General features: G+C 36.9%; 2 protein-coding genes and 1 pseudogene across 3 annotated transcripts in view; 2 read left to right on the plus strand and 1 right to left on the minus strand.

Moving 5' to 3' along the window:
* MTMR7 (myotubularin related protein 7) overlaps window positions 1-5074 on the plus strand; it is a 104377-nt gene extending 99303 nt beyond the window's left edge. For both annotated transcript variants that reach the window (XM_070781759.1, XM_070781760.1), the window contains exon 14: window positions 255-5074. In XM_070781759.1, coding sequence (XP_070637860.1) covers window positions 255-617 — 363 coding nt within the window. In that variant the 3' untranslated portion in view covers window positions 618-5074. The remainder of the gene's footprint in view (window positions 1-254) is intronic.
* Window positions 5075-6428: 1354 nt separating this feature from the next.
* Window positions 6429-27069, minus strand: part of VPS37A (VPS37A subunit of ESCRT-I) — a 32420-nt gene continuing 11779 nt past the window's right edge. The window contains exons 2-12 of the mRNA XM_019953413.2: window positions 25567-25641; window positions 23595-23709; window positions 22990-23090; window positions 16227-16452; window positions 14896-14966; window positions 12948-13075; window positions 12810-12868; window positions 12662-12730; window positions 10147-10290; window positions 8252-8332; window positions 6429-6684 (exon numbers count right to left, since the gene is read on the minus strand). Of these exons, the coding sequence (XP_019808972.1) occupies window positions 8252-8332; window positions 10147-10290; window positions 12662-12730; window positions 12810-12868; window positions 12948-13075; window positions 14896-14966; window positions 16227-16452; window positions 22990-23090; window positions 23595-23709; window positions 25567-25641 (1069 nt within the window). The 3' untranslated portion in view covers window positions 6429-6684. The remainder of the gene's footprint in view (window positions 6685-8251; window positions 8333-10146; window positions 10291-12661; window positions 12731-12809; window positions 12869-12947; window positions 13076-14895; window positions 14967-16226; window positions 16453-22989; window positions 23091-23594; window positions 23710-25566; window positions 25642-27069) is intronic.
* LOC109553421 (U6 snRNA-associated Sm-like protein LSm5 pseudogene) lies at window positions 12174-12598 on the plus strand (annotated as a pseudogene).

Below are 27069 nucleotides of genomic sequence, written 5' to 3' on the forward strand. Positions count from 1 at the left end.
CCAGGTGCTTTACCTAGGCTGTGTTTTCTGCTTTTTTATAACGTGCCATCCTTACATTAGGAAGAGAGCGAGCCTCACAGAATCTAATTATTTTGTCCAGAGTCATAAAGTCTAGCTTTGAAACCAAGTCCATCTAAATCCCATTTTCTTAACGTTTCACCCAGCCGGGAGATAATGGACACTAAAAGGCAGGCACGTACCAAAAAAGATACATTCTTTATGACTGTTCCCTGAAACTGTGGTTTCTTTTCTAGAGGCTGGAAAAAATTCAGAAAGTGCAGTTAAATCGCACTAAGGTGAGGAGTAAGCAGAGTGAGCCCAGCAAACACTCAGGATTTTCTACCTCGGACAACAGCGCAGCCAACACCCCTCAGGATTACAGTGGCAATGTGAAGTCCTTCCCATCCAGGAGCCCTTCCCAGGGCGATGAGGATTCTGCTTTGATCCTCACTCAAGACAATCTGAAAAGTTCAGACCCAGACCTGTCCGCCAACAGTGACCAAGAGTCGGGGGTGGAGGATCTGAGCTGCCGCTCCCCCAGCGGTGGGGAGTGTGTGCCGAGTGAGGACAGTGGCAAGGACCGGGATTCCGACGAAGCCGTGTTTCTCACTGCCTGAGGATCCCCCGCCATGGAGTTCCCAAGTAAAGGACACACAAGGAACACTTTCCAAAAATAAGGGAACAGTGCAATCTCAAATAAAAACTGCCCAAGAAATGGTACGGGTCATCGAGAATTATAGAACGTAGCTACGAAAAGGAAAAAAGTCCAACTTCAAGTTCCTTTAGGTGTTGATGAACAGGAAACAGCCATTTCTTTTCAAGCAAATTTAAGGAAAATTGTTCCCCCTTCTAGACTATGGAGGTTTTATTCACTACAGAGCAATGACCTCACCCGAGGTTATCAATTCACATCTTCCTTGCCTGCAGCTGCTTAAAGTGCCCTGACCACGTTCCTTCACACTCATATTCAATCTTTCCTTTTAGTTCATTTCCAGATGAATATTTTGTTTCCTCAAATATTTCACACTTCCTTCCTTCTTGACTCTGTTATCAGGATTTTTGTTAATAGATATATTTCTGTAACAGATGAGCTTTGTAATTCTGCTTAAGCTTAGTGTTCAGATTTAATGATCACTTTTAACTTTTCCTTATAGATAATGTATTTTGAATTGTTATAATAGTTTTGTTGCCTTTCCCTGAAATTTCATATTTCTATTTAAAAAATGCTAAAACTTACCATGCACTTTTCTCTAATACCAGTCTAATACCCAATAAAGTAGAAACAACATTTATGCTCTAGTTCTTAAATATGATTTTGGATCACATTAGCTTCTTAAAAACAACCTTTTATTACTGGTTCCAGAAACTACATTACCAAGACAAGGGGGTCAGCCCCAAGCCTGATTCCAGCAGTGTAACTGTATAAAGATTCAGGGTACCACTTCAGTGAAGGAAGAAGCTCACTGAAGAACTAGAGAACACTGCTGTCATGTCTACTTAACCAGTGGAATATGTTTGTCACTTGTCACTTCAGAAGTTGTGTTCACATGGCTAAGCCACACTGTGCCTGTGGAGCCCATGCAGTAGCCTCAACCATCGGCTCTGTTCATCTGCAGGGTTGCGCTGGTGGTACAGTCTGAGCAGGGAGTCTGACAGGGAGCAGGTCTGCCTCGCTGGGGCTGTCACGGGGAAACTTTGCTGGCTGTGGAATCTGGTCTGTCCCCACCCAGGCACAAGAGCTAAGTCTCCGCCTTTCCTGCTGCAGATTGTGGCTTCTGACCCCTCCTGACCAGAAAGCCTGTTGAGGAGAACTTGGGAGGTGCCTGAAATGGGCCTTCGCAGTCCTTCCCAGGTGGGAGCCAGAGCCCCACTCACTGGGAAGCATGGCCCCCAGCCCCATCAGACAGGAAGGCTTGGCGAGAACACCCGGAAGCTGCGCACCCCAGCAGATCTTGAGCAGAGAAGCGGGTGGGCAGAGCTGACTGTCCTGAGAGCAAAACCAACGGCTCTGACTGGCCAGGGAACTGGGGGCACATGTTAGTGTGAGACCACAGACATCGCATCAGTGATTTTCAAGCTGCTGCTCCTGCTGTGCTTGGGCAGGGAAACTGATCTGCAGCTGCACTTACTGCTGCAAACAGCCATCAGCCTCTGCCCCGACCAGGGAGTTTTCCCAGAACACGTGGGAAGCCGCACAACCCATCCGACAGCCCCACTGACTGTGGCAGCTGAACAGAGCACAGCCCGTGGCCTAACCTGTTTGCAGAGTGAAACTGGTCGCCAGCACCTTCCATGGATATTCCTGTCTGACTCAGGTCCCCAAACAATGAGCTGTGCAGGCCGTGCATCCCATCCTGCTGCCCCACTTAATCCTGAGTACAGCGTCCAGTCCCAGTTGGGACTGGACCCACCAGTCCACAGAATCCACCACAGAATCCATCCTACAGCCTCACCTGAGTGGGTGGGGAACCAAGCCAGCTGTCCTACCCAGCTGTCTCAGCCAGTGACCCTCCAATTCCGCTTCAGGGCTCAAACAGATGCCTCACCCAAAAAGAGACCACCTAAATACATAAAGCAAAATCCAGCAGAGCTAAAAGGAGAAATAATGGGGACTTTAACACTCTACTCTATAAACAATGGATAGATCATCCAAAGAGAATCATAAGGAAACAGGAAATCTGAACCAAATGTATACCAATATCTCACTCTGGATGATACATTTTTAAACTGGATTAAAGATAAATACAATTAAAAGTGGGCAAAAGACTTAAGACATTTTTTCAAAGAAAATATATGAAAGGGTCAACAGGTACATGAAAAGATGCTAAACATCACTATCTTTAGGGAAATGCAAATCAAAACCAAATCTCACGTCTGGCAGGATGGCCAACATTGAAAAGACAAATGATACGAAATGTTGGTGATAATGTGAATTAAAGAGACCGCTTGTGTATTGTTGATGGGATCATAAACAGGTAAAGTCACTATAGAAAACAGTACAGTGGACCCTCAAAAGATTAAAAATGGAACTACTGTATGATCCAGCATACAGACCCACTCTGAATACATACAAAGAAAATGAAAACATTAACTTGAAAAGATATCCGTACCCTTTCATGTTCACAGCAGCACTGTTTTAAAAGAGCCAAGACATGGAAACAACCTAACTGTCCACCAACAGATGAATGAAGAAAGCAGCACACACACCACGGAATAGTGTTCAGACATAAAAAAATGAGAAAATGCTGCCTTTTGCAACAATATGAATGGACCTTGAGGGAATTATGCTAAGTGAAATAAATCAGAGAAAAACAAATACTACATGATTTCACTTATATGTGTACTCTTAAAAAAAAACCCCAAACCACCTAAGTTACAGAAAAAGGTCAGATTTGTGGTTAACCCAGCATGAGGGTTGGGGCAGTGGGTGGTTGGGGAATTGGAGAAAGGTGGTCAAGAGTAACAACTTTCTGTATTAGTGAATACCTTATTAAAGACTCTTAGGATATAGTCGTAACAGCTTTTATATTTTTATAACTCCATACCACTCTTGTAGTTGATTATCAACTCTTAGAAACTTCTTTGCCTAGTATTGAGAATTTAATTTCTTCCATCTGGCAGTATATATCTACAAAAATAAATAACAAAATTTTAAAAAATGACATAGTAATTATACCAAACAGAACTATGCATTTGAAAAGCAAATAATATAAATATTTGAGACGTTAAAATTTAGTTCTTTAATGTGATATCTTTTATATCAGACACCAACTTTTTTCCAGCCCCCACCATTTTACAAACCATTATAGTTTCAGCATATGTTCATTTAGACTACTTACTAGAAGTTAACCTAACACTGAAATTTATTTTTTTTTTTTAAAGGTTCTATTTATTGCTTATTAAGATGTTATTGTGTGGCATGGAGCCTTAAAAGAGCATGGCCAATCTGATTAGACTAAAATCTCTAACAGTAAATTCTCATTTTAAATCAAACATCAATCAGAAAGTGTTTTCTTTAGAGCAGCTGGTTTAAACCAATGTAAAACTGACTCAAGACAGATTATTTCCCCGCTGGTAATATTTAGAGCTCAAGTGATTTATTATTTAGTGATTTTTAGGAAAATTTAATGATATGAAGTAGGTAAGCATTTTGATCATGACTCTACAATCAACAAAGGAACTTTTTTAGAGTAAAGGAACATAAAAAGAAGGAAGACCCTGGCATGAGGTTTCTATTCTTTAAGAGCACAAGATTAGTTTACTTGCTTTCCCTAAAAATAAATCTGAGCTGTCCTTCAATTTAAACATATATGAATTATGATCAGACTTACCTGTCAGATGATCTCTATTCCAATAGAAATTTCCTAGTATAGATTATTCCTAGAAAATCTTTCAACTTTGAAACATTGTCTGGCATGTATCACATTTGTTTAGAAAACTATTTGAGATATCCGTCTTTAAAGTCCTACCTATGACAAACCCCTAACTCTGCATAATCTAATAACTCCTAAGCTTTTCTCTGCTATTCTGATTTCCATCTAGTCATCTATTATGTGTTAGAGGAAAATCACAGTCCCTGCTTTGACAGGCACTTTTTCTGCTTCTTGCACTGCTTCTCCAATATGGCCAAGTTTAAGGAAAAAATACTAGTACTATAAAAAAGTCACTTAAGTTTTTATTGTAAAACCAAAATTCATACATATTCAAATGTAGACTACTTTCCATCCTGGATGATGTCTATGACCTAATATCTGATCTGTTAAAGACAGATAATGATGATCAGAGTCCTCTTTTTAATGACTAGGTTGTAAGGAGGTTACCTAATTTTAGAAGAAGAAACCAAGGTATGTTAACTGGTATAGAATGAAACTGGGATAGTTCAAGTTAAAAAAAATAAGATATTAAGATGAATTACTTATGTGATTTACTATGTATGAAAATAACTTTTTTTGGTGGAGAGGAAGGTGGATAAGTACATAAACACCTAGGCCATGTTAGAGTCATCACTGGATAGTATTTCTACAGTGCCTCACTCTTAGAGAGCTTAATAAAATTAATAAATCAAATGAATTAATGGTTGTAGTCTGCTGGGCTCTTGTTCTGTGCTCTGTCTGGTTTCTAAGAAAGCTTCCTGATTGCTTCCAAAAGACTGGGATAATCATGTCCTCCACTGTGGTGATTGCTGGGAAAACTGAAGCTTATGTGGCCAGTGCAGTAAGGAAAGATTTCTCAACACCCAGAAGACTGCAACAAATCTGAAACACTTACCTCAGTTACGTACTATATGTCCGGAGTAATAATCATAACTTCCTTGTCAGGTCGTTTTGAAGATTAAATGGCATGCTCTTAGCATAGTACCAGGAAGACAGGTTAAAAAAGTTAATTTCTTTACTCAAATTATATCTTTATAGTCCATGTGAATACTTGTCCTCCCTTAAACACAGACTAAGTATTAAGCATTTTTCAAGTCTCAGAAAATAATTTTATTTTTCCTAAACTGTTTCCAGAAATAGGTATAGAAAGAAGAATGATGAAAAAAACCTGTACTGTATGCTAGGATTTGGAATGGCAATCATACTGAAGTTTAAATGAAAATAGGCATTAGGATGCTACTTTACCAAGCCTTGGAAATCTAGTTCAAGATTTTCTACTTAATTGGCTTTCACTGCTATCCATAAATTATGTTCATTCTGTAACGAACTGTAAAAGCAAACTGTTTAACATATACAAGTTAAAGTGAAAATCAAATTAAGAACTAGACTGCCTAAAAATTAAATATTAGTTTTATTTATTATTAAAGCTTTCATAAGAGAAAAGCTAACACAGTAAAGGTCAGAATATTTCACTGACTTTTGTGTTCTTTACTATTTATTAACAAATTATTGTTTTAAACTTCAGAATTCAGATAGCATATCCTCATCTAACCACAAACCCATCAGATACTTACATTTAAAAAGCTAGCATCAAAGTTTATGTTGGACTACTTTAAATGAAAGGCAATTTTTCTATTAGGTAAAATATTTATTTACCTGTATTGCCTTTTAAATGCATCTTTAATTTGAAAAATAAGAGTATATAAAACAGCTGGTTTATCCTCTTCATTTATTCTGTGTATTAAAAATTACTTGAGATGGCACATTGGCAGGTTTGGTGTTTCCTGACACTATGAATATTTAAAAACAAATTATTTTTCAAAGTTTTATCATCCAGAAAGAAAGAGAAAAAAATAAGAATCTTTCTACAATTGAAATAGTAATTTTTCAAAAAGGGTTGAGAGGAAAAAAAATCTAAGCAAACTATCCTTGATAAAGAAATGAGGCAGTTTCAAATTAAAAATACAAATTTAAATGAAGTAATTTTATAAAATATTGAGAGTAGCTAAAATTACATGCACAGGTATTTAATCAATAATAAGAGAGGAACAGCAGTAGAACTTAAATATGATAGAATTTATCAACAATAAATAAACATTTTTAGTGCAAATAGTGCAGAAAAAATTTTCAAAGCAAAGATAATAGCAATCATTCTAATCTGTACAAAATCAGTCTCAGTTCTGTATACAACCTATATAATACATCTAGGAATTCAGCCTTGTGATGAAATGCCAATTTGCAAATCATAAATATAAATGTGCTTAGTTTTGTGTCCCATTCCTCTCTTTGCAGTTCATGTTTTCAGGAAAATCTGAAAAGAAAAGAAAATCAAAAACCTAAGATTTACTTTCAGATGATAAATTAAGATTTCTTAAGATAACCTGATAATGAGGGAAAAGAGGTGGGAAAGGATTCTAGCATGCATGTGTCAACACAGAATAACTCACTGCCCACTTCTCAACCTTGAGATATGTATGCTACTGCTGCTATACTTGGTATTAAAAATCAACACCCTCAGGGATTAATAATCTGAGTTGTAAAATAACGCAATGTTGCTACTAATGTTAAGGACAGCTAAATTGAGAAAAGGGGCAAGTAAATTTGAACTGGAGATGAGAAATGCCTGACACCTCCCTCCCTGTAGCCGGCTCCCTTTTAAAGGAAACTCCCACGCTCTCTTCTCCACATCTGCTCCATCAGCCCAGCAAAGCAGACAGAAGACCACATGACACCAGTCTCCAGGTAATACCGTGAGGTCAGGACGGATACCATCTATGCGGGGCCAGTCTCTTTCCTTGATTTGTTGTGAGACCCTACTCAGTCTCCCCGGGTGCTCGGGCCGTCAGATCAGGCCTGTGGGCAGCAGGGGCTGAACCACGTGCAAGTGCAGCAAAGAAAGGCTCTTTGAAGAGCCAGTGAGAAGGCACATGAGAGTGAGACGCAGAAAAGGGGAGGAAAGCAGGAACGAGAAACAAGCAGCCTGTAGCAGCACCTAAGGAAGAAGAGCTGCTTTGGTTACGGATGGCCTCATGCTTTCACTCCCAGGAGACAGGTGTGCTTTCCTATATTTGGGCTGTTTTCCTGCATTATTCAGGAACACAAGCTTTTACTTAAACTTGAGGTTGGAGCTAGTCTTTGCAGCCAAATCCAGTCCTAAAACAAGACAGAGGAAAATGGAAGAATGTCTTGAGATCAGATGAGAGCATGAACAAAGACATGATGGCAGAAAATAGAACATGACAGAAGAGAACACAGGAGAGGCAAATGGAAAATTAGAACGGATGATCTAAAATGTCAGCCAGCTTACAGAAGGCTTAAAACCAGAGAGAGAAACGTGGCATTTATCATCCCCAGGGTTCTTTAAAGGTCCTAGAGCAGATATGTTATCACAGAGTGGTATTTTAGGAGCATCATTTTGTCAGTGCTCTGCACAAAGGAGAAACCCTGAAGTCAGAGGACTGATCAGAAACTCACTGGAATAGATGGAAAAGAGACAGATTGGAAGTTCATTTTTAAAGGAAAAAATGACAAAAGAGACTACTGAGAAATAAGTCAACTTAAGTGTTATGGTATATGCCCCATACCAGCTGAGAGAAAGGAACTTAAACTATATATGTAGCTTTCAAATACTGAAAACAAAACTCATTTAAGCAAATACCATACTGAGAAAACATGCAAACAATTTATACTGGCCATATGCTTAGGTGTATAACATCATGCTTAATAGATAATACAAAGTATTCTACATGTTACATAGCATGGTAGCTGTAACGATAGTATTATGCTTAAAGCTGGCTGAACAAGCACTGGTAAGAACACTTCATTAAAGAGAGCCATGCAATAGCCTCAAGACACAAACCTTCCAGAATACAATTTACCTATAGTGGAGCATGAAACTGGCTGTGCATTGCTATCACTTGTTGAAGTTTCTCTTCCTTGGCTCTTCTACAGTGGCAAATCTAGAAGATAATTATTTAAAAACCAGTCACTTCTCCAATAATCTTCCTACAACTAGCTACATTTTGACAGAATTCTAAGTAAGAATCTTTCAACTCGTTGACATTAAATTGTGGATGTCTAAGGTGGCACAGAATTTAAGAATCAAAAAAAAAAAAAATTTTTGTTTGGAAGATAATCTTTGTCTGTAAACCTCTAGAATGTAAAACACATTCTGATCCTTTATACCAGTTCTCTGATTATATAATTTCAAATATCTGTGTTTTAAAAATATGAAAATAAATCCTACTGTTGTTACCCTGGAAGCTTAACAAACAAAAACCTCACAATACAGTTATATAGTACCAAAAAAAAAAGGACTAGAAATGAATGCCTCATTAAAGCTATAGTCAATAATGTCCCTGAACTTCAATTTTCTCTCGTGGAAAACGGGAATAATAAAATCTGGCCCACTTTCCTTTACAGTAGAACTTAATTGTATAAAGGTTATAAATAACTGTGATGTTCCAGAGAAATTAGGTAAATACATAGGACTTACCAAAGGATAAGATACTGCTAAGCAGACTTCAATATCTTTTCTTTAAATATAATGGAAATACTAGAACAGAAACTATCTCCAGAATGTTCTCAATTAATATTAAAACAAAAAAATTAAAAAAAAAAAAAAATCTCCATAGGGAATTCCCTGGTGGTCTAGTGGGAAGGACTTGGCATTTTCATGGCAGTGGCCTGGGTTCAATCCCTGACTGTGGAATGAAGATCCCACAAGCCATCCAGTGTGGACAATAAACAAACGAAAAAACCTTTTTAAGTTATTCTCCTAAATTTTAAACAGCTTATGAAACAGGTTATTCAGGAGTATATCACAACTTTTAAGACTTAGAGATCCACACAAAAGCATTATATAATTAAAAAATAAAATTAAACAAGGAAAAAAATTCTCTACAGTTCAAAGCAAATGGAAATAAATGAACCTGTTTTCTTCCCCTAAGTTATACTGTCATCCAAAAAAGCTTCATTAAAGACTTTAAAAAATAGTATTTGACTATTAAGACTAGAGTAGACTGCAGCTATCATTTCTGAAACAGAACTGTTATGTGATTCACATGCTTGTGTACTCACAACAAGCAGGTATAAAGTGATAGTAGCAAGCTGCTATCATTCTCAGAGGCGCTTCAGTTTCCTCTCATGGCTCTCAAAACTCCAGCTCAGTAATGTGCTAAGTTTTTTTTTTTTTTTACTCATGAATATAACCTAGTTAGCATATTCAAAAGCAGAGACATTACTTTGCCAACAAAGGTTTGTCTAGTCAAGGCTATGGTTTTTCCTGTGGTCATGTATGGATGTGAGAGTTGGACTGTGAAGAAGGCTGAGCGCCGAAGAATTGATGCTTTTGAACTGTGGTGTTGGAGAAGACTCTTGAGAGTCCCTTGGACTGTAGGAAGATCAACCAGTCCATTCTGAAGGAGATCAGCCCTGGGATTTCTTTGGAAGGAATGATGCTAAAGCTGAAACTCCAGTACTTTGGCCACCTCATGCGAAGAGTTGACTCATTGGAAAAGACTCTGATGCTGGGAGGGATTGTGGGCAGGAGGAGAAGGGGACGACAGAGGATGAGATGGCTGGATGTCATCACTGACTCGATGGATGTGAGTCTGAGTGAACTCCGAGAGCTGGTGATGGACAGGGAGGCCTGGCGTGCTGCGATTCATGGGGTCGCAAAGAGTCGGACACGACTGAGAGACTGATCTGATCTGATACATAAGTAATTTGATATTACGCTGTCACTTGTCCTCAACCAAAGAATATTACATACTGTTCTCTTTTCCATGAAGCTACTGAGAAAATCATCTATATCTGTTTTTCCCTCCAAGAAATCTTCTGCAATATTATCAGATTCTTCCTCAGCTTCATGTGCAGCTACTTTTAATCTTGCCTGTAGAGCACTTGCACTACAGCTCTGAAAAAGAAAATCAAGAAAGAAAATCATTAATATCTAGTGCTCTGAAAAACTCCTTAGTGGGAAGGAAAATGGGAGAGAAGCTAAATAGTGATATTGGGGCATCACTGTCTCACTCCTAACATTAAAATGATCCTGGAAATGTTGAGTCATTAACTGTGATGTTTGCTTTTGGTTTCTAGTATTCTTTATTAAATTAAGGAATGAGTTTATTAAGTTTGTCTAAGGAATGGTGCTGATTACTGAGAAAAGCCTCTTCATCTAGTAAGCTCTAAAGTGCCTCCGAAAGTATTTCAATTGATTCTCTCAGATCTTCTGGCTAAGAGAGGGGAGGACTTCTTATGTGCGATTCCTGACTCTGACACTTTCCATTTGTATGACCTCAGGGATGTTATTTAATATCCACGTGCCTCAGTTTCCTCATCTGTAAAATGGAAAAATAGTAACAATACCTACCCTCATAGGTTTTTGTGTGGAATAATGGGCAACATATGCAACAAGCTTAGTGCAATGCAAAAGATATAACAATTGCACAGTGTCAGCAATTGGTTGGATCAAGTAATCTTAAAAATCTCTCACATTACCCTCTGATTCCAGTGCTCCTAAAGGCAATGAAATTATACTCCAGGACAAAGGTCTAGAGTACCATATACCTTTTAATAGCCGACCAGGAACATAATAGCCAAAAACACATCAATAAACAAAGGTAAATCTTCCCTTGCAAAAACTGAGATAGGCCAGAACATGCCAAAAACTTTAGTATAAATGGAGGAAGACCACATGGGAAAGAAAGCAAGGAGATAATACAAAGACATAGAGAATGAACTTACAGTTCCTAGGCAGGAAGAATGGGGGAAAGGGATAGGTAGGATGTTTGAGATCAACATGTATACACTGCTGTATTTAAAATGGCTAACCAACAAGGATCTGCTGTATAGCACATGGAAAACTCTGCTCAGTGTTACATGGCAGCATGGATGGGAGGGGAGTTTCGGGGAGAATGGATATATGTGTATGTACAGCTGAGTCCCTTGGCTATTCACCTGAAACTATCACAACATTGTTAATCGGCTATACCCCAATACAAAATAAAAAGTTAAAAAGAACGATCGTATTATATGAAATCTTTTATAAATTTATATTCTCTTTACCATTTTTTTTTCTGTTGTTTTATTTCTAGTTTATGTTTTACTACATTGGCTTCACTTCCTAGAATTCCTGATTTTAAAGGAAACAGAATATTGTTAGTTATGATGTGGGTTGTTGATATATGAAGATTATGTCCGATTTAATTTTTTAAATGATTTCCCCCTTTTAAAGTTTTTTTTTTTTTTTCAGAAACAAGGGTTAATTTTATAAAAAGCTTTCGATTTTTCACATAACTAGATTTCTAGTATCAAGTTATTATTTGTGGTGAATTATATTTTATACTTTCTATATGTTATATTTTCCAATTTGCTAACTTCTTGTTTAAGATAGCTGTATACAGGCTTGCAAGTAAGTCTAAAACTAAAATTTTTCTTTTTAACTTTTATTAGAAGAGTTAAATTGGCTTTATAATAACTCTCCCAGAACAGTTATTTATGGGGCTTTTTATATTTCTCTGTTTTGGAACCAAATGCTCTTGCATGACCACAAAATGACTGATAATGGCTCATAAAACTGAGAGCTGTTCATCTGCATAACTCAAGGCTGTTTTATCATGCCTTATAAACTCGAATGCCTAATAAATGCTTTCTGATAATAATACATTTAAGAATGTGGCTCGTGTATATTAAGAGTAAAACTTCTAGTCCACTTCCAGCTTAGCCATGGCAGCTAATTTGACCACTAACCCGTTGTAGCTGCTTCCTCTAGAGCTTGTGGACGAGTGGATAGGATCAAGAATTCACATTGAGATGAAGAGTGATGAGGAGACTGTTGGTATACTTCTGGGATTTGGTGACTTTGTCAATATGGTATTGGAAGATGTCACTGAATTTGAAATCATACCAGAAGGAAGAAGAATTACTAAATTAGATCCAATTTTTCTAAAGGGAAATAATATACCAATGCTGGTTCCTGGAGGACAAGGACCTGAAATATGAATGACTTCCTTGACTTATGCTAGATGCTGTTCTGTCTTGTAATGACAACAAAAGTTTTTTTTTAGTCTTTTAATGTTTATATTCTGTGAAGTCAAGTTTCCCATTAAAGGGAAATGCTTTGACGATGCATTGTAAATGCCCATTTTTGTAAGTTAATCAAGATTATATTGGGAAAAGAACAGTTTGTTCTTTGAAGACAAAAATAAACATGTTTTTGTTAACTGTCAAAAAAAAAAAAAGAGTAAAAATTCTTATGGTAAAAGAAAACAGCTCAACAATCTTACCTCACTAAGTTCATGCTGCCTTTGCATCTTCTTTTCAAAAGTTGATTTCATTTGTGTAAGTAATTCATACTAAAAGAGAAAATCAAAATGCTGTTTCATTCTACTTTAAAATTATATGGACTTCTTAAAAATGATAACTAACTCATACCTTATCTAAAACAGTTTGCCTTTTGGCTTCCAAGCTGGGCTCCAAAAGGAGATTTTTTCCTGTAAGATAAATTCTAGTTTATTTCTAGATAAAGATCACATTTTTCTTGGGAAATTTAAAAAGTAAAGAAAGACATACTTGCTAGTTCCTCAATACTTTTTACTAAGTCATCCTTGTCAGTAATAATTTGTTTTAGTTGAGGCAAAGTCACAAACTGCTCTAGTAATACATCCTCTTGCTCATTCATATCTGTAAGTTGTGACACACTAGAAACACAATAGAAGAAAATGTTAATGAATGTCAGTTATCTAGATTTTCTCCATGACAATAAATATCCAGTTTTTCAGCTTTATTCAGCTGACAGAGTTCTACATAATCTTTGACATGTATTTTTATATATACTCTGAAGAAGGCAAACTGTAACCTTAAAAGCAAATAAAACACCAAACACAATGGAACAAAAAGTAGTCTAAATACAGTATCAAGACGATTTAGCTAATAGGCATGTGGCTATCACAATAAATGATAAAGGTATGTGTCTATGTACATGTATTCATAAAAATGTTTTTACAAAACAATGGTGGAAGGGTAATCCCAAAGCAAAAATCGATATCCAGAGTGTAAGAGGGAATTGGAAGGATGGGGTATGGAGCAAGCTCAAGCTTTTGAGTGTCTTTCAGTTTTGACTAGAGATCCACACAAAAGCATTATATAATTAAAAAATAAAATTAAACAAGGGAAAAAGAAGTCTCTAAAGTTCAAAGCAAAAGGAAATAAATGAACCTGTTTTTTTCCCCTAAGTTACATTGTCATCCAAAAAAGTTTCATTAAAAAGCCTTTAAAAAATAATATTTGGCTGTACATCTCTGATTAAATATATCCTAAAGACAAATGAATTGTAAAAAACAAAAGGAGAACTTACTCTGCTTTCAATAACTGTTATTGATACTGTTATCTTACTGGAATTGTTATTTTGAAAAAGAATAAGTTCCCTTCAGAAAAATGGTTGACTTTAGGTCAGGGAAAAAAACTGTTCATGATGAACCCATGGCATCTTTGTTTTGCCAAAGTTCCCTACTAAAGATGGAACTGTTTAAAAAAAAAAAAAACAAAAAACAGAAAGAAAAAAAAGATAGTAATGGATTAAAACACTTCAAATATTTTTAAAAGTTTTATGAGTTTAATTCTGACCTATACCCATATTTCCTGTAAAAAAGCTGGAGGAAGGTTAGCAAAGAGGTTCATCTTTTCGTATTGACATTTTCATAATTTTTTTAAAAACGAAGAAAGGAAAGAATCCTTTATAACACGGCAACAATAATAATACCTATTTTCTGGGGTGGCTGCAAGCATCACACTGCATTCAACTGCTTTATAACATGTATGTGGTATTTGTAAACTTCATTAATTAACGTTATCAGCACAAAATAAGTCACTATTTTGTTAAAATGACTGCAAAACATTGGGTCAAACAAAGTTAAACTTTTTTTAACTATAGGATTTCTCATGAGTATTTGGCTGTACATCCCTGGTGGGATATATACTAAAGACAAGAACAACTGCAAACATTTTAAATAGCATTAAGTAGTCTCATTGATAATAGCCTCATGACTACTATAAACCTTCAACAGTGGTATAAAGAGTGCAACTTTACAAGCCTGAGTGACCACAGAACATTTTTTTCATGGAGCCTCTTAGGGAAACAGTGTCTCATGAAAAATGATACCTTAAACTTGAATATTCAACTTTTCTGCCATAAATCTGAATAAAATATGGCTTTGTAAAAACACTTTTCTATTACTTTATGAGAACTTTAATGTATTCAGAAATAGTTTTCACAAGAAGGTAAGCCACACAAGAGAAAGGACATCATTATCCTGGTAACTATTATAGCATTCCCAGGATCTAGAGAAATTCCTGGATACAGACTACAAAGTCAATAAATATGAACTGCAAGACATACCACAGATTCATAAAACTTTCCACTTCCCACTAAGATACAGCAATAGTGACAACATGAAAATGATGTGTGCATTTACAAACTAAATAGACAACAAACACCAATGTTACTGTCCAAGCTTTTTACCTTAGTTCTGAGAGTTCTGGAAATGTATCAGGAATATCAGGCATCTTGTAAGCAAAACCATTTTGGCTTATCTAAAGAGAGATTGAAATAGTGCTAAGTTTTAGCCATCTTTTCGACTATTCCTATCTGGTTATAAAAGTAACTTTTAATGTACTGCATCCAATAACTATTTTCACTATCACACATCCTCTTGGCACTCCACACTGTCCTTACCCTCCCATTCTTTTTCACTCCGTCTTTCTCAGTGCATCTTTATACATATAGGGTTACTGGCTCTTTTTTTTTTTTTTTTGACGAGGAAGGATCATGTGACTACCTGTGGTTATAAAACAAATCTCCAATTGTGAGATATCTGTGACAAATGTGGAGAATTATATGCGTGTTTCATTGATGTATATGAGTATGTCTCAAGCAAAAGGCATTACATTTAGAAAAGTTACTAACTTGGCAAAAAGTCTCAAGAGTTACCTAAGTAACTTCTATAAGACAGTAGGGAAGATAAGGAATAGAATATACATTGTCTGAATATATGGGTCACATTTTAAAATCAAGGACCCATGAAAAGTTCTCTTTTACTAAGGGTTAAAAATAAAGGCCTTTAAATCTCCTTAATACGTTTAATGTATGGTCTCTCCCTCAGTAATGTCCCTTGTGGCAGCAGTTACCAGCTTAATTTAAGAACACAGTTTTTTAAACCAATGAGACACTGGTTTACATGTCCTTAGTACCCTAGGGCAGACCTTCCATAAGCTGACACGTGCTTCTCCTACATAATCCTTCTTGTGTCTTTGCCTGCGTTCTGTATGAAACCTGAGGGTTCTGTAACAGGCGGCTTCACAAATGTGCCATCTGGTTTATGCTTCCACATCTTTGTCAGAGCTGCTGCCTCTTAGAATTACCTTACATGACAACACCTTATCATCCTGGCAAATTCATTACCATCTATCAAAATGTGGCCTCAAGCATGAGCTCATTCATTCATCCGCCTCATTTTAAATGAGCACCTACTGTATGGATCAGGCATACTTTGAGGCACCAAGGATAAAGTGGTATAAAAAAAAGAATCTCATCTTATATAAAGGTTATCTTTCTAGCTCTACATTGGTCCCTGGGAGCACTGACTATTCCCTCAACTGTGTCTTCATAGTAACTCTAGACTAACATTTCTACTTACAGTTATTTGATGGTTACCTCTTTGACATTGTTCCTTAAGTTGAAAATGTGATTTTTTAAAAATCTTTTGTGCCATAGTGGTTGGCACGAGGAGGAATATGATGTTTGCTGACTGAGTATTTCAAGGGTACAAAATACAGATATCTGGAGATACCAACCGGTGTTGAAGTGTCTGTTGTGGGAACGGGCAATGGCAGATTTGAAAGGACACCAAATGAAGGAGCAGCGGGTTTGGCGGTTGTATAACTTGTTGTTGAAGAAGAAACAGTGTCAGCAACAGATAAAGAGCTGATAGTCCTGTTAGCTTCTTGTGGGGGATACGGAGGAAGAAATGGGAAACCCTGAGAAGCATAAGGAGGCATCCCACCTGGGTTACTGTACAGGCTAAAGAGAAAGAGAGGAAAAACATGCGATTAGATTTTAGGAGTAAATTTGTAAAATTATTCCTTAATTGTTCTAAATAACAACTGTTATGCACTATAGATGGAATTTGTTTATGGCAGGGGCCACTAGTTTTTATAAGTAAATTAGATATCATATAAATTGGAAAAATAAGAACACCCCTTAAAAAGAATATTTTTATTTCTTTCCATGAAAAAGAAGTATGTTTTAGAAAATGTAAGTTCAACTGGTCACAGTTGAAGTGAATAGAAAGGCCATATTTGAGTTTTGAGCATTCTACTGGCATCAATGAATATTTTCAGAGAAGAAATGGAGAACACTTAGTCCACGAAACTTGTTCAAATAGCAATTGTTTAGTAGCTTTCACTATATTTGGCAAAATCTGACTGAAAGTCAAGACTGCTTTTCTAGAAAATTTCAAAGAAAAATTAATTGTATAGATGAATTGCTAAAAATGCTTAACTATAAAAAAGATGCATAAACACCTCAGATAGGCTGGGACCTTGAATCTGAGACCTTTTATTGGATGGAGTGCCTGCACCTGGACAAATGTCTCCTTGAGCAACAGAATACAAAGAAACTTTAAGGGCCTAAAAACAACCGAATGCACCGCAGTCAGGGTAATTATGAATAATATTACAAAATTATGAAATGTCACAAAAAGGCCACAAACCAACAGCCACTTCTGAGGTACCTGGGGCAAAAGCAGGGTACTATGCATGATCCTTGTACACAGCAACACCATGGGGTAGGCAGGCCAGCTGGGCCACCCCTTCTTCTGCCCAACCACAAGCCGCCCCCATCCTCACTCCATGTGAGGAACCAGCCTGCTCTCCTCAGAGAGCAAGCAAGGGTACCCAGTTTCTTGAGTTCACTCCCTCGTGCTGCAGCACAAGTCCCAGGAAAGCCTTTCCTGAATTTTTTTTTAAAAGATGCATGTAAAAATCATGCATATATATTAGAAAAAGTGGCACAGCAGTATGTACTCAAGATAAAGTCAGAAAATATATTTTTGCAAGATGATAAATACAGGGTTCTGATTCAAGATGGTGACATAGGAAGATCCTGGATTCACCTCCCACAGAAATTTAATCGACAGCTATATATGGAACAATTTCATCCGGAAAAAAACCCCCAAAGTATCTGAGCAAATCAGGCAAACAAGAAGAAAATGACATCTAGGCTAGTAGGAGAGGTTGAGACACAATCTCACCATAAACCCCACCCTCAGGAAGAGGACCTACAACCTGAAGAAAACTCAAAACCCAGAGCTTTTCTCTGGAGGGTTAAGGTTTGAGTTTGAGGCTGAGAGACAAACACCCCAAACATCTAGCTCTGAAGACAAAAGAGCTCACATCCCAGAAAGCCACAAGGCACGGCAAACTAAGAACAGCTCTCAAAGGGCTCGGAGGCACAGGATTTCCTGGCTCAGGGCCCAGCGCATTAGAGGACCCCACTTACTGTGATAGAGGCTCATCTGCCCATCTTAAAGCATCATCCTGAGGGGGCAGGCATCTAACTTAACAACATATAGGCTAATCCCTATACAGTCTGAGGACGGGGTTGGTCACCAAAAAGACCAAGTGACAGAAAGTTGCAACTTTCAGCTCCACTCATCGATCTCAGGGAAGAGGGGGGCTGCTAATTAAGCTCTATAAAATCTCTAGAACAGGAAGATTCGACAAGCGCCCTGCTCGTGAATGCATCCATAGTCTATGGGGACAAAAGCTGCTGTGCTCAGGGCTCTCCTAGACCGTGCCCTGCTGTAGGCACCTCTTCCTCTGGCTATTCATCTGTATCCTTTACAACCAACCACTAAACATATGTAAATTTATTTTTGAAGTTTCATGAGCCATTTAAATTAATCAAAACAGGGGTGGGTGGGGGGAATCCATGGGAACCTCTGATTTATAGCCAGTTAGTCAGAAGCACAGGAACCACCTATGGATTTTCCATTGATATGTGAAATGGAGCAGTCTGTGACTCCCTCATCTGTGGATCTGACCCCATCTCCAGGTGGACAGAATTGTGAACATCAGAACTGAGTTCAATTTGCAGGGAACACGGTGTTTGCTGAGAACTGGAGAATTACTTGGTGGTGTTGGGGAAAAATACATATCAGAGTATTGAAATGTTCCAAAATATATCTAGCTTAAACAATTTTTTAAATGGGAGTGCTACTGTTTTTGACATAATTTAATGTCATATTTAATGACATAAGTTAGCAAAAAATTGTAATTGTTTGGAAGAAAATTTGTCACAAATGTTAAAATTGTAATACTGAAGTTTATACAGAAAAATAAATAATATAAAGAAAAGAACCTGAAAAAAGAGGGTAAAGAGAGTTTAATCCTGGCATAAAGCAAAACACAATAGAAAACCTTAATTTTAAAAAACTTTTTTTTAAAGGAAAACACTGGCAATGGATAGGAAGATCAATGGAACTGAATACAAAATCCAGAAAATTCCCAAGCATATATAGCAATTAGGATATAGTAAAACAAGATTTCAAATCAGGTGAAAAAAAAAAGAGAGAGAGGTCAATAAATAGCACTGCGACATCTGGAAAAAAATTAAATTGAAGCCAGATCCTCATAATAATAATAAAAGAGAAACCAAATGGAACAAATTAAAACAGAAAGCTTTTTTCTTTAATTTAAAAAAAAATCTTAAAGAACTGGAAGATATCATGGAAATTAAAACTTTGGGGTGGGAAAGGACTTTCTGTGATCCCAAATTCAAAAGTCATAAGAGAAAATGATAAAAATCCCTTGACATAAACAAACAACAACAAAACTCTCTATATGACAAAGCCTATTATAAATAAAGACAAATAAACTGGGGGAAAACATTTGAAACTCATGTCATAGGAAAATGGTTAATTTTTCTAATATATACATAAAGAACTTCTACACACTGACAAGACTAACAACCCAATAGCAAAATGGAGAATCAGATAGAATACACAAGTTCAAGAAAAGAGAAAAAAAAATTAGGAAAAGATTCAACTTCACTGTTTAGGAAAAGATTCAACTTCACTGTACGATAAAACAAATTAAGTTATACTAACATCATTTTCCACTTAAAAATTAGCAAAGATCCCTTTTGATAAATCACCATGTCAGCAAAGGGAATAAGCACTGCATATAGGAGTAGGAGGAGAAGGCCATGGCACCCCACTCCAGTACTCTTGCCTGGAAAATCCCACGGATGGAGGAGCCTGGTAGGCTGCAGTCCATAGGGTCGCTAAGAGTTGGACACTATTGAGCGACTTCACTTTCACTTTTCCCTTTCATGCATTGGAGAAGGAAATGGCAACCCACTCCAGTGTTCTTGCCTGGAGAATCCCAGGGACGGGGGAGCCTGGTGGGCTGCCGTCTCTGGGGTCGCACAGAGTCGGACATGACTGAAGCGACTTAGCAGCAGCAGCAGCACAGGAGTAAAAACTGGTACAACTTACTCCTTAGGGCAATTCTGAAATATTAGTCAAACTTACAAATATGTATACCACTTTGACAATGTATCCAACAAAATACTTACAGTTGGGTAAAATGTTTTTAATGTTATTCATTGCATCACTAAGGGCAAAAGGGTGGGCCTTTTATGCAAGATTGGAAACAACAAAAATTCCATTACTAGGAGTCTTAAGTTATGTTGTGTCCATAAAACAAGTACTTTGTGGCCATTAAGAAGAATGAGGAAGTGCTTTATGTACCAATATGGAAGGCTCTCTGAACCATACCACTAGTGAGATGAAAAAAAAAAAGGCAAGGGAATAGTATGCTATCATTTGTGTAAAAAAAGGAGGGAATAAAATACTGCATGTACATATTTCTTTGTATATACATAAAATATCTCAGGAGTTCTATACATATGCACTCAAACAACCAACTTTGGATACCAATGAGAAGAAAAAGTGAATTGCAAGAGAAAAAGAAATGGAAGGGAACTTTTTACCCCACACCCCTTTATATTTTTAAAATTTTAAGCCAAGTGAATCTATGATTGAAAAAAATAAGATAGTTTTCTAATAAGCTTGTTTATTTCAAAGTATGGCTCACCTTAATCTTAGAGCTTTACTTTTATCTAAAGTATATTAATAACATGTATGTAAATATAAAGTGTTATTTAGGAAGAATATGATCAACATGAGAATATTTCTACTTGAAATATATCCTTGAAATAAAGTCTTACTAATTCTGAACAAAACTATTATAGGTACAACCTATAATATAATCTAAGAAATGTAGCAAACTTGCTTTTTAAACAATGTGTACTAAATCACAGAACTTATTTGATATGGGAACAAACAGACTTTTTGGCTTATGTTTTCAAATAAGGTGAATGAGATATACTTAGCCCTATCCTGGAAGAAAATAGTAAATTCAGTTTTTAGATAAAGAATATCACAGAGGCTTCTGACTCTAGGACAAAGACACAGGAGCGCAAAGTGATGGCTGAGTTTGATATACCTAATGAATGGGATAATCTAGCCCAAGCTGATTTCCAGGCAGTGTTAAAATACGACCTGATTTTTGAACAAGAAAAAGTAAATTAAGTAAAAGAACTGGGCAATTAAGGCAAGAGATATTAGAGGAAGAGGAAATAGTGACTGTCAGAAGTTGCAGCATTATGCAATTTTAGAATATTGAACACAAAAAGTAACAAAGGATTAGAAATCGAAATGGCATGGGACACCTTAGGAATAGAGGTATGCTTTCAAAATTCTCAGTGGAGAAAAACCAAATAAAACAAACAAACAAAAAGAAATTAAAACAAAAAACAAAAAGAAAAACAAAACAAAAAAGTCAGTGGAAACCACTTCAACACACTCTATCAACTATGAAGTATGAGGGCATATTAAAGATATTTGCAGGTTAAAAAGAAGAAATCTCAAAATTATTCTTCCCAGCATCTTAAGGCATACTGTACTTTCAAAAATGGTCACAGCACTACTTCTGGTCCCATGTGCTCTCCCAGGGGGGTTCCCAGATGACTCAGTGGTAAAGAATCTGCCTGAAAGGGCAGGAGACATGGCTTCAATCCCTGGGTTGGGAAGATTTCCCTGGAAGAGGGCATGGCAACCCACTCCGGTATTCTTGCCTAGAGAATCCCATGGACAGAGAAGCCTGGCAGACTACAGTCCATGGGGGTCACAAAGAATTGGGCACGAATGAGTGACTGAGCATGCACACATGCTCTTCTAGAACCCTACCACTCCACCATTAAGAAGAAAAGCCTATTTTCTTCCCCTCGAATCGGATCAGGACTCCGTGACTGCCTCAACAAACTGAATGAAGCAGAAGTGACACTGCGTGACTTCAGCAGCTAGGCCAGAGAAGGTGAATATGACTTTCTCATAACTCTTTCAGGATGTTCACCCCAGAAGCCCAGCCATGGTGGTGTGAGGAAGCCCAGGCTGCATCTCGGTATTTCAACTGACCTCCCCAGGTAAGAGCTTCTGATGAGAGCTTGCTGATGGTCAGTAGAACAGAGAAGAGCTCTCTGATGAACCCTTCCTGAATTGAAGAATAATGAGCAAATAAATGTGTTTGCTGTTTTAAGCCATGCCAGTTGATGCCAAAGGTGGAACACAAACAAGCTCTATTAGTACCTAACCAAACTGCAGATTCACAAGGAAAATAAATGCTCATTATTTCAACCACAAGTTTTAGGATAAACTGTTACTCATCCTTAGGAACTTGAACACACCTTTACTTAGGAAGCCACAGGGAGTAAGTAAAGCAAGAAACTAGGAAATAGCCTGAGAAAGAAAAAAACACAGGATGCAGGAAAAGGAGAGTCCCATACAGGAAGGTGGGAAAGGGAAATCCCAGGATGGCAGGACAGCACTTGTACAGTAATTCAGAATGGAGGGGGAAAATGGAGCAATATTTGCAAGGAAAAAATACTGGAACCTCAAGATTACCTGACAGGCTTGATGATGTGAAAAAATTATTTGAATGATATTTTTCAGAGCTGCTGAAAAGAGGTGGGAAATTAAAAACATCAAAGAATACAAAACTGATGGAAAACTGAAGTAATTATTAACTCCAGAGAAATGCAAAAAATTATACCATAACAGAAATGTAATCATTATAAAGTACTTGGCTCAGCAGAAGGGAATATTCTGAGAGCCAATGTAATGAAAGTACCAAACACAAACTTAAGTAAAAATCATAATTTCACAGAGGATGAGGGAAAAGAAAGGTATGTGAAAAATAACTAAAACCTTCATTAATCATGATAGGAAGTCAGTAGATGGTATCTAAAATCAAAGAATCAACAGAGAGCAGTATCTATATATTATTCAGAAAGATGAAGATAAATATTAGACAAGCAGCTAAAAAATAAAATCCAGTTACCTCTGAAAAGTATGAATGTATCTGCCTGTGAAGGTGAGGATGTGGAAAGCAGACTGCCTTTTAACCTTATTTGAATTTTTAAGCTATGCTTTGATTACTCAGATCAAAAGTGAATAAATGTATATACAAACTCTTTTGTTACAAACATACTTACTATGGGAATGCTGTTGAAGCAGGAGCTAAAACTGGAGGATTCTTCCAAAACTCATCCAATAGACTCTGAATAATTTTCCCAAGATCTGAATGCATTGTAAACTAAAAGTAACAGTAATACACAGTGATCGAAATCATTTTCGAAAAAAGATTATATAGTCTCATTAAGATAATTAAACTGTAAAACTTAACCTTACATCCACTTTTATAAGTCAAAAATTAAATGAAAGGCAAAGGATATTATGTCAACTGAACATCCACAACTTACTATAGAAGCAATACCATAAATAAGGTTAAAAGTTTATTTAGTTAATACTGGAGCTGAACTATTTCCACACTTCACTACTGACAGTAATCTGAAGGTTCAAAGGTAAATACTGAGTACACTTAAGTTATAGTCCTTCATGTTAGTGAATCATATACATATTCTAAAAAATGTAAGGCAAATTTGAATTTTAATCCCTTCCTAACTACTATAAAAGATCTACAATGAACCCAAGTTTTAACATCAACAGGTCCTCACCACTGAAAAACAAAAAGCCTCCAAATCAGGATTATCTATTAAGTATAGTGAACATTTTGAAATAAATCATAGCATATACATACATTGCTTACTAATGGAGAGGTAACATACACTCCTTGTTTATCCACTAAGTGATGCCGTATTGGTGGATAAACACTGATCACTGGTTTTTCCTGAGGAAATTGTGGAGGAAGCAATCTGGCAAAAGTAGAACAGAGTTATATAATCATAATTCTAAAACAAAGTTACTTAAAAGCAAATTAAATTTTCACACTTTCATTCAGATTATTCAGTAATTAGTGCTCTATTATGGTTGTTGACTTAACTGAACCTATACAGAAAGACACACTTTGGCAACGAGACTATAATTAATTCAATATAGTAAAACCTTCTTAATGTGGAGTAAGGATAATGTGAATTATAGACTATTCTTCAAACTGGGCCAATAATTGCTTTCAAATACATCACATTATACCAAACTATCCAAAATTTCAGCCAGAAATTATACATTTTTATCAGGTGAACCATGTTATGCCAGTCTGGCTTTTTACTGAACCACAGGTCTTGGCATCTAACTTTCTTGTGGCTTTCCTTCTTTTGAAATGCTGCCAGGAAGTGTTTCACTATACACTGAATTCTTAATGAGCAAGTAGATAAAATAAGAAGTACTAGGGTTGGAATACTGGAGCTGACACCATGCCTTGGTGCTATGCGGCTCTCTTTGAAATGTCTCAATTAACACATCTCTCCCAACTTTGAGGTCAGTCCTATGGTTTCAGCTAATTAACAGTAAATTCTCAGTACCAAAAGGAAAAAGAGTAAAAATCTTAACCCTTTAAGAACTACTGCAAATTTGAAATTAGGGAGTGAAGTCTCCAACAATGCACTTTTACGGGACATGGAACCTTGCAAATCTCTAAAATCTAGATGAATACATCCTTTTAAATTGCCACTCCGTTCCCCTCCTGGCTCAGGGAACTATTGTTGTCAAGAGGGAAACTAGGTCTTTGTTGGCTTCTCCTACTTAGCTGTACCAGGGTGTGTGATGAGAGAGAAAACTACCTTAGGTATATAGTTTAGGCTGTTAAACTACTTTGGAAAAGAGGCAATGAATGGCCTTTGGAGCCCAAACAGTCTGGGTTTCTCTCCTGACTACTGTATTCACTACCTACTTGAATATAATTTGTTTTAGTTTTCAGGGCGGCTGTGACGATTAATAAAGCTCCCATATATTGACATAACACAGCATAATGGTTGGCACTGCTATATATTCACCGTTTAATTTCCACTCATTCAACTAGGATTTAATATGGGATCCCACGTGAAGGTACCTCACTAGGCAATGAAGATCTGACGATGAACAAACATAGTTTCTATCTTCAAGTTAAGTGCATTTTTACTGTACCTCACTCAAACACTTGCTTGAGCAGCCAGCCACCTAATGCAATCTGAGGTAATAATAATTCTTTCACGTTGAAGTCTAATAAATGCACTTAGGGCTAAATGAGTACTAGCAATCACTTTGCCCAAACTTTCCTCTTTATTACTTAATAACCTTAATAATGATTATTATTTTTTACTTTTAATTTTTTTTCTTTAAAAATAATCGGCAGATCAAATTCAACTGTGAACTTGCTGGCTGATGTATTATATTGGTTGCTGAAAACTAGAATATTTTAACTTGTTTCTGATGTAAAGGTGGTTGTTCCTCTAACAGTGTCTGCACACGATCCCTTCCACTGTTTGTTGTTGTCATGCTCACTCTTTCAGCCTGCCTCCAGCGAAGAGTTTAGTGCAAATCAATGAAAGATCTATTACATCTTTGTATTCCATTTCCTCTTTCATGGTTTCTTACCGCAATCTCTATTACAATGACATATTTAAACTTTTTTATTTCACAGAATTGTGTAAGTTTAAGAAACTTTAGATACTAGAAAAGGAAATAAATTCAGCTTACTTTAAACAGCTTACTTCTGACAGTAGCTAAGAAACAAAATGATAAAAAGATTTTTCCAAGTCCTATTCCATGAAAAAACAGGATACAATTCTACTCACATATTAATGTTAATTGTCAGGTTATTTACAGTGAAAGGCAACCTGTATTCCACATCTTTCTGTATTTCAGCTATGCTGTAGGAGAAAATGTGAGAAAAAAAATTTATCCAAAGTTATAAAAACCATTAATGTTAAAAGCAAACATTAAAATTTGTAGAGTCTACTAAAACAACTTCATTTTAATCACAGAATCTAGACAGCCAATATAACTTGTATCTTGAGGGGGAAATGACCATAGAAAAAATTATCAAATAAGCAGGCAATACTATTTTGAGATATTCTCAGGGGGTTGTGAAGAGATGGAGTTAAGCTGGTGAGGTAAAAAGGCAAAGAACTCTTGTATTAGTGCTACACCGATTACTATTGCTTTATATAATTTATCATTGTGCTGTGCTTAGTCACTCTGTCATGTCTGACTCTTTGTGACCCCCTGGACTTCAGCATGCCAGGCTCCTCTGTCCATGGGGATTCTCCAGGCAAGAGTACTAGAGTGGGTTGCCATGCCCTATTCCAGGGGATCTTCCCAACCCAAGGATCAAATCCAATCTCCCTTATGCAGGTGGATTCTTTACTGTCTGAGCCACCAGGGAAGCAATTTATCATTAGTAGAATCAACTGTAGGCATGAGTTTGAGCAAACTCCGGGAGATAGTGAAGCTGGGCATGCTGCAGTCCATGGGGTTGGAAAGAGTCAGACATGACTTAGCAACTGAACAAGAAGCAATTGCCAAGTCCTCTAGTTAAAACAGGTCAGCAAGAGAAGACCTATGTTCTGACTACAAACCTGCCAATGCCAGCTGTATTGACAGGGCTTTCAGAGTTTAAACTGAGAAGTCTGGATGAGATGTCTCCTACAGCCTTATGATAGATAGAGACAGCTGGCTGCTTTTCAAAACCAAATATTCCCCTTCTTCCTAAATAAGAGAGTCCTGATTTTATTCTGAGCAGCAATATTGTAGCTTTTCTTGTAGCAAGTTGTTGCTACAGGCTTAAGTTCCAGCCAATAAAACACAGTTAAGTTGGGTGAGGTGGAATTTCCAGAAACTCATTTTAAAGGGCAACAAAAACTGGTATAGAGTCTATCTGCCCTTCCTGCCTGGCCCTGAAAGACAAACTTCGAACAACCATATTGGACCAGGAGTGACTCTGAGAATCAGAGCCAAACACTAGGGAGAGCTCAGCAGACAGAAGTAGTTTGGGTCCTTAATGGTTATGGAATCAACAAACTGAATTTCTCGTATGCAAGAGAAAAAGAAACTTTTATCATGTCACTTTATCAAGTTACTATTTGGGGAGTCTTCATTATTAATACTTGAATATAACTGCCATCTAATAAAAGTTCCCTATACTTTAACATTTTACATTCAGAATTTTTATTAAAAAAATTTTTTTTTGGCCATGACCCCTTACCATGTGGAATCTTAAAGCTTCCTGACCCAGGACTGAACACACATCCCTTGTATTGGAAGGTTGGGATCTTAACCACTGGACTACCAGGCAAGTC

This window comes from Bos indicus, chromosome 27 (genome assembly GCF_029378745.1).
Source record: "Bos indicus isolate NIAB-ARS_2022 breed Sahiwal x Tharparkar chromosome 27, NIAB-ARS_B.indTharparkar_mat_pri_1.0, whole genome shotgun sequence".
NCBI classification, from domain to species: Eukaryota; Metazoa; Chordata; class Mammalia; order Artiodactyla; family Bovidae; genus Bos; species Bos indicus.